At 43.2% G+C, this 8373-nt stretch overlaps 1 protein-coding gene across 1 annotated transcript; it reads left to right on the top strand.

Annotated features, from left to right (window-relative positions):
* The first annotated feature begins 273 nt into the window (after nt 1-273).
* LOC120924275 (toll-like receptor 6) lies at nt 274-8076 on the top strand. Its single transcript, XM_040335133.1, has 2 exons — nt 274-478; nt 5473-8076. The coding sequence occupies exon 2, from the start codon at nt 5544-5546 to the stop codon at nt 8004-8006; it is 2463 nt and encodes an 820-aa protein (XP_040191067.1). The 5' UTR covers nt 274-478; nt 5473-5543; the 3' UTR covers nt 8007-8076.
* The last annotated feature ends 297 nt before the right edge of the window (nt 8077-8373 follow it).

The raw sequence follows: 8373 nt of genomic DNA on the forward strand, positions 1-8373 counted from the left end.
AAAAAAAAGTAAGTTACGGCGGCGTAGTGTATCTTAGATACGTTACGCCCGGCGCATAAATGCGCCGCTGTACGTGGATCTGCCCCATTGACTTTGGCAGACTTTGTGAAAAATTAATATTTGTGGCATTCTCAAAACTTTTGGCCACGAGTGTGAATGGGACCTTACTGTTTTAAAAAAAAGGTACATTATATTCGATTTTTGGGTGTAATACTTCTTTAATTCTTTTGTTATGATAAAACAATACATATTTATCGACTCTCGGTGCCCAAAGAGAAGTTTGTTTTGTTTTTGATCTGTTGAATGCTTCCTTTCACTTACAAAAGAAGAAGCAGTGAGATCAGGCTGAATCACACAGAAAGGCATTTGGCAGGCAGAACGTTTTATACAAGACTGTACTTCCTGCTCTGCCAGTCGCACTGGATCTACCCGAGAGCTGCACCATGGCTCCCTGCTGACAGCCCAGTAACAAGCTTGTGTAAGTATTGACGCTGTCTTAACTGCCCGAGGGCACCTCTCCCATAAAAGTGTCAATGTGTGCTTTTAGATTTCGTTGTTCAAAAAAATCAGTGAGTTCGTATTTACAGGTGTTCAGGCTGGTAACTAGGGAAAGGCGAGGACTTCTGATCCTTGCCGTGTAAAAGGAAACCAGCAGTCTGATTATAGGTGACATACAGGTGACATCTCTGGTCCAACCATTCATAGATCATCCCCCTGACAAGCAGATTATATTTATTCGTTATAAACCCGAGGCTTCTATCATACACTGGACTGGAACCTTAACTGCAACAAAATGAAAAAAAAAAAGGATCTGTGCTATTTTTTTTTTTATTATTTATATACAGGATTTATATAGCGCCAAAAGTTTGTGCTGCGCTTAAGAAAATAAAGGCAGACATTACAGTTACATTACAATTTGGTACAAGAGGAATCAGAGAGCCCTGCTCATTAGAGCTTACAGTCTAGGAGGGAGGGTCAGTTGATACAAAAGGTAATATCTGTGGGGGATGAGCTGATGGAGAAAGAAAGTGGGGTGTATTCAAGTAGGGGCGCGCACTACTACGGAGGCGCAGCGTACCGTTTTTACGCTACGCCTCCGTAAATTACCTGCGCTACGCTTCATTCACAAAGCAGTAGCTCCGTAATTTGCGTGTGCGCTCCGGAAAACTGCCCGGCGTAAGCGCGCGTAATTTAAATGATCCCGTAGGGGCGTGGATCATTTAAATTAGGCGCATTCCCGCGCCGAACGTAGTGCGCATGCTCCGTCGGGAAACTTTCCCGACGTGCATTGCGGTAAATGACGTCGCAAGGACGTCATTTGCTTCAACGTGAACGTAAATGGCGTCCAGCGCCATTCACGATTCACTTACGCAAACTACGTAATTTTTAAAAATCGCGACGCGGGAATGACGGGTATACTTAGCATTGGCTGCCCCTGCTAATAGCAGGAGCAGCCTTACGCAGAACCCGACGAACGCAAACGACGTAAAATGCGAACGTAGGGCGCGCGTACGGTTGTGAATCGGCGTGAGTATGCAATTTGCATACTCTACGCTGACCACTACGAGAACGCCACCTAGCGGCCATCGTAAGAATGCAGCCTACGATACGACGGCATAAGAGCCTTATGCCAGTCATATCTTAGGCTGCAGTCGGCGTATCGACCTTTCTGAATCAGGAGCAGTCGATAGGCCGGCGCAACTAAGCAATTGCGCTGCGTATCTATGGATACGCAGACGCAATTGCTTACTGAATCTACCCCAAAGTGTATTAGTTAGAAGCAGGATAAGCTTCTTTAAAGAGAAGGGTTTTCAGGGGTGGTCTAAAGATGGATAGATTAGTGGACAGTTGGAACGGTTTGGGGTAGGGAGTTCTAAAGGATGGGAGAAGCTCTGGAGAAATCCTGGAGGGTGAGCATGGGAGGAGGCGACAAGGGAGCTAGAGAGTAGGAGGTCTTGGGAGGACCAAAGAGAGCGGTGCTTTGTTGGTATTTTAAGACTGATGTAGCTGGGGGCAGAGTTGTAGATGGCTTTGTAAATTATTATTAGTACTTTGAATTTTATTAGTTGGGTGAGTAGAAGCCAGTGCAGGGATTGGCAGAGAAGGGTGGAGGACACTGAACGGTTGGTAAGGTGGATGAGTCTTGCAGCAGCATTCATTCATTTATAATGTTCCATGCTTTCTGTTATGTCCTGATAAAGCCTATTCCAGGCTCTGATGGGTAAAACCGTGTGAGCTGCCAAGACTAAAAAAATTATTATTTTCTTATACCAAAGCAGAGCTGAAACACTCACGGGTAAGAAAGATGTCATATTTTTTTATTGTACATTGATTCATTTTGGTTGTAGTTCCTCTTTCAGTTCCTTTTGCAATGAGAGTGCATACAGCATGAAAACCTAGACACTTCACAAGATCACAGCCATAGTCCTTCAGCTCCCGTGACATATAATCTTCTTAGGGAAATTAGGCGACCTCTGAAGACAGGACCTAAAGCTGAACCCTAGGTGAATCATACTTACCTGGGTAAAGCTTGGCTGGTACTGGGGGGGGGGGGGCGAAGGGGCGGATGCCCTAGGCGGACCTATTTACTGTAGAAAGGGAAGCGCAGGTTAAGTGCTGGCAGTATGCTGCTAAAAACACTCTCCTGCACCCGACACAAGCCTATGACCAGGTTAGAGTTACAGAGGGGGTCTAGTGCTAGAATTATTGCTCGCGCTCTGACGATCGCTGCAATACCTCACATGTGTGATTTGAACACCGTTTACATATGTGGGCGTGACTTCCGTATGCGTTTTCTTTGCTGCGCAAGCTCGTGGGGACGGAGCCGCAAGGACGTATCGGTTTTGACGTGAACGTAAATTACGTCCAGCCCCATTCACGGACGAGTTACGCAAACGACGTAAAATTTTCAAATTTTGTTGCGGGAACGACGGCCATACTTAACATTGGTACGCCGCACTTACGCCGCCATATAGCAGGGGTAACTAAAAGCCTAACGTAAATGGCGTAACTTTACTGCGTCGGCCGGGCGTACGTTCGTGAATTTGCGTATCTAGCTGATTTACATAAATCAGCGTACACGCCCCTAGCGGCCAGCGTAAATATGCAGTTACGATCAGAGGGCGTAAGAGACTTACGCCTGTCGGATCTAATAGATATTTATGCGTAACTGATTCTAAGAATCAGGTGCATAGATATGACGGCACAACGCAGAGATACGACAGCGTATCTGGAGATACGCCATCGTATCTCCACTGAGAATCTGGGCCAAAGTGTATACCCAGCTTTAATTTCATGACCCTTTATGTGAGCCAGTGACATCTAAATCATATCTTGTAGACCAGACTGAACAAGTCTTTGCTTTTCACTTTCAGCAGCTGACTTTTAATTTATTTCTGAAGGATCCTGGAGCTCCTCTTTAAGCTGGCAGTGCCCATGGAAAAATATGGGATTGCATTATAACATTAATTATGATCACTGAAACGCAGAGAAAGCTGGACATGGGCTTTAAAACTGGGCAGATACAGAGATAATGACCTGTCCTTTGCCCCAGTGTCACAGCACTTGAGGGTGTGTCACATGCACCTACCTAGAGATCCAAGACTTCTCTGTGGATTCAGGCTGGCATAGGAGTGAGTAGATGATACGCGCACTTTACTTTGCCCTGTCTGGGTTTTAATAAACTGAAACAAAGTTTTAATTTTAATTCCTAACAGGTTCTTAATCTTTGTATACATTTCTCTATATTTTTTCTTTTGCATATATGAATATACATGTGAATACTACATTACCGTCCTATACTGCTTAAAGTGGTTGTAAAGTCTCAAGGTTTTTTACCTTTATGCATTCTATGCATGAAGGTGAAATACCTTCTGTGTGCAGTAGCTCCACAGTCCCCCCAGTCCCCCCAATACATACCTGATCCCCATTTCGATCTAGCAATGTGCACGAAAGCAGTGGCTCTCCAACTGTCAATCACAGCAAGTGAGCCAACGAGGAGAGAGCAGGGGCAAGCCCAAGCCATGCTCCATGTGTGATAGGACACATGGAGCAAGCCTGCTTGGTGCCCCCATAGCAAGCTGCTTGCTATGGGGGCACTCGGCAGCAGGAAGGAGCTAGGAACGCCGGAAGGGGACCCGAGAAGAGGAGGATCTTGGCTGCTCTGTGCAAACTCACTGCACAGAGCAGGTAATTATCAGATGTTTGTTATTATTATTATTATTTGTTTTAATCTGCCTTTAATATCTCTTTAAAGCGTTAGTTCACATTTTCATTTTTCTGTAAAGGTGAACTAACACCGTACGCCCTCTCCACCCACCAGTTCTTGCTATACTTACCTCTGGGGATGCTGAGCTGTCAGTGTCCCCACAGCCACTCTGGCATTCTGGGGATTTGAAATCCCTGCTCTTGTCCCTCTACTCTGTGCAGCACATCTGAGGCAGACCAGATCAATTCTGATTGGTCAGCATATGCGCAATGAATCGTCCTTATCCATCCTGGAAGCGCTGCACAGAGAAGAGAGGGAAGAATGGGGATTTCAAATTCCTGTAGCAGCTGCATGGGCACTGACAGGTCAGCTTCCCCAGAGGTAAGTACAGCATTTTTTTTTGCAAGGTGAACTAAAGCCTCACACATGGCCCAAATCTCTCTCTGAAATTCAATAGAAACTGCCCGACATTCCGCCCGTGTGTACTGGAGCCGGTCCAACAGTAGACGCAGCTGACCACAGTTTTCTGTTAGAACACAATAGAACAGCAGGGGAGATTGCTGTACCAACATCAGACCTTAGCTGTCAGATTATTTTCGTTCAGCCCGCTGGGTTGAATGAAAAAATAAATTCTTATGCCGCGTACAGATGATCAGACAGTCCGTCAGTGGATTATTTTCCGACGGATGTTGGCTCAAACTTGTGTTGCATACACATGGTCACATAAATGTTGTCGGAAATTCCAAACGTCAAGAACGTGGTGACGTACAACCTGTACGACAGCACTAGAAAAGGAAAGTTCAATACCAGTCGTGTTAGTAGAAGCTTGGTGAGAGACGATTCACGCTTTTCAGCCTCATGCTGTCCGTTACAGCGTATTGAATGTGCTATCTCCGTTATGAACATTCGTTTTACCAGACCGAGTGCTTCCGTCTCGTACTAGATTTAGAGCATGCGTGGAATTTTGTTGTCAGAAAATTTGAGAACCAGCTCTCAAATTTTTAGTTGTCGGAAATTCCAACAACAAATGTTTGATGGGGCCTACACACGGTCGGAATTTCCGACCAAAAGTTTCCATCGAACATTTGTTGTCGGAAATTCCGAGTGTGTGTACGCGGCATTAGTGTGTACTAGGCTTAACATCTGCAGTGAGAGTTGTATGGCTTTTTTTAATGATTTGTTATTTAATATGCTACTTTAATATTTAAGCACCAATTAATTCAAACAGTTATTTTCTGTAATTAATTATATTTTCTACTTTGTAGGTGAAAACCTGCAGTCTACTATGATTGTTTAATCTCTCTAGAGTTTGAGCTCTGAAAAGACGGATGTAGCAATGGCTGAACTTATCCTGCTACTTACCACCATTGCCTCTGTGCTCATTGCTGCACATTGTGTAGAACACCAACTTAAGGATCAGGAATTTGTTTCTAACTACTCATACAAGTCACTGATTTCTGTCCCTAACAATGTGTCTGTAGAGACAACTGTGCTGGATCTGTCACATAATAATATCACAAACCTGGAATCAACCGATCTCAACTATCTCTTGCGTCTCAAAGTTCTCAATATTTCATATAATCTACTCGCTGAACTGAACAAAGACATATTTGACTCCAGCAAACGCTTGGAACATTTGGATTTATCCTACAACAAGCTTGAGAATGTCTCTTGCACATTTCCAGACGACCTTCGGTATTTGGACATTTCATACAATTATTTCACAACATTGGCTGTGTGTAAAGGTTTGGGAAATCTGTTAAAACTGGAGTACTTAGGGTTTGGTGCACAGCAAATACTGCAATCGGATATTGAAGCAATCTCTTCGCTAAAACTACAACGTGTGTTCCTCAATTTGGATAATCTAACCTATTACCAAAATGGCAGCTTACTCATGCTGAATACAAAGTACCTTCACCTTGCCTCTCTGTCTAAGAAAAATGATATTTTAAATTTGCTTTTTGATGCCGTGAATGTATCTGAATCTTTGGAACTGTCCAACTGTGCCAATGTTTTTTATATAGAAACAAGCTATATAACAGCAATAGCTCGTAATTCCAGAGTCACCAGTTTCTATTTGAATCGCCTTTCTCTATTATGGAATATAATTATCTTAATTCTTCAGGCTATATGGCAATCACCTGTTGAGAAGTTCCACCTTTCGGAGTTTACAATGCTAGGAAAAATCAACGAAGTTCCATTTGACTATTCCAACTCTTCCATGAAAGAGCTTCACTTGCACAATATTCAAAGTAAAGTGTTTTTGTTTGACCAGACTATATTGTACAGATTGTTTTCTGAAATGAACATCGAAGTCCTGACCATAACTTCAGCCAATTTTCTGTTCATGGAGTGTCCTTTAAAACCTAGCAGCTTCCAGTACTTGGATTTCACCGGTAATGCTATGCCGGATGATGTCTTTCAAAACTGTGAAACGCTGATTAAACTGAGAACTTTGATAATGGCAGACAATAAACTGCAAAAACTAGCCAAGGTCAGCTCCATGACCAACAAAATGATAGCCTTGCAGCATCTTGACGTTAGCAGGAACCAGCTTGATTACAACGAAGAGGAATGCAGCTGGTCGCAGAGTATAACGAAGATGAATTTGGCTTTTTGTTCTTTGAGCAATTCTGTTTTTAAATGTTTGCCAAAGAATATTACCTGGCTGAATTTGTCTAAAAATGACATAGCATTTGTGCCATTGGATATAACCCATTTTGAAAAATTAGAATATCTTAACCTTGCGAATAATCGATTCTTTGATCTACCAGACTGCACATTTTTACCCCATCTAATAGTGCTCCAGGTTGAAAATAATCAAATTCCTTATCCAACCACTGAATTAATTCATAGAAGTAGCAATGTCTCCAGGATAAACATGGGGCGCAACCCATTCCATTGTTTTTGTGAGATAAGAATGTTCATTGGTGAAGTGAAGAAATCCCCTGGGAAAATGATTGGCTGGCCAGAAAAGTATGTTTGTGAACACCCAGACAACCTTAACGGGGTCATGTTGGCTGACTTCTACATGCCTGAAATATACTGTAACATCTTTATACTGGTCCCAGTTATAGTTGTGCCAATAATCCTTGCTCTTGTTCTGTTGTTTATTATATGCAAATATTGTGACGTTCCATGGTACTTAAAAATGATTTTGCAGTGGACACAGACAAAGCGCAGGACTAGGACATCCAAAAGTGACTACTGGGAACTCGGGAGAGATTTTGACTTCCATGCTTTTGTTTCCTATAGTGAACACGATGCATCTTGGGTTAAGGAAATAATGTTGCCAAGTATAGAGAAGATGGACAACTCCATACGGATCTGTCAGCACGAGAGAAATTTCTTGCCTGGAAGACCCATTGTTGAAAACATTATTAATTGCATTGAGAAGAGCTACAAATCCATCTTTGTTTTATCTCCTCATTTTGTTCAGAGTGAGTGGTGTCATTATGAACTCTATTTCGCTCATCAACAACTGTTTACCGAAAAGACAGACAACCTCATTTTAATTCTGTTGGAACAAATCCCTCAGTACATCATCCCTTCAAAGTACTCAAGGCTGAAATCACTTATGGCAAAAAGAACATATCTGGAATGGCCAAAGGAGAAAAGCAAGCACGGTCTTTTCTGGGCTAATGTCCGAGCAGCTATTAGCATCAACTTGTCGGATCTGCATCGTGAAATTTCACACAATGAGTCCCAGGCTCTCCTAAATGATCAGGAAGATACCAACTCTGAGTCCGTGTCTGTCCCAAGTGAGAGTACAAAAGAAGATAATCTGTCTGGGCACTGAGGGCCAGATCCACAGCCAGCGGGCTTAACTTGAATCTTCCTATTTAAGTTACACCGCCGCAAAATTTCTACCTAAGTGCCCGATCCACACAGCACTTACCTAGAAATTTTCGGCTGTGTAACTTAAATCTGTCCGACGCAAGGCGTGCCCAATCTAATGGGGCGATTCCCATTTAAATTAGGCGCGCTCCCGCGCCGGACGTGCTGCGCATGCTCTCGACGCGATTTTCCCGACGTGCTTTGCGCAAAGTTACATTACGCCGAGTTTTGTGAATCACGCCGGGTAAAAAAAGTTGCGTCGGGAAAAAAAAGAGATGCGGCGGGAAAAAAAAAATAAAAAAAAAAATTTGACAGCGTCGCGGGAAAGA

Source organism: Rana temporaria, chromosome 1, assembly GCF_905171775.1.
Source record: "Rana temporaria chromosome 1, aRanTem1.1, whole genome shotgun sequence".
Taxonomy (NCBI): Eukaryota; Metazoa; Chordata; class Amphibia; order Anura; family Ranidae; genus Rana; species Rana temporaria.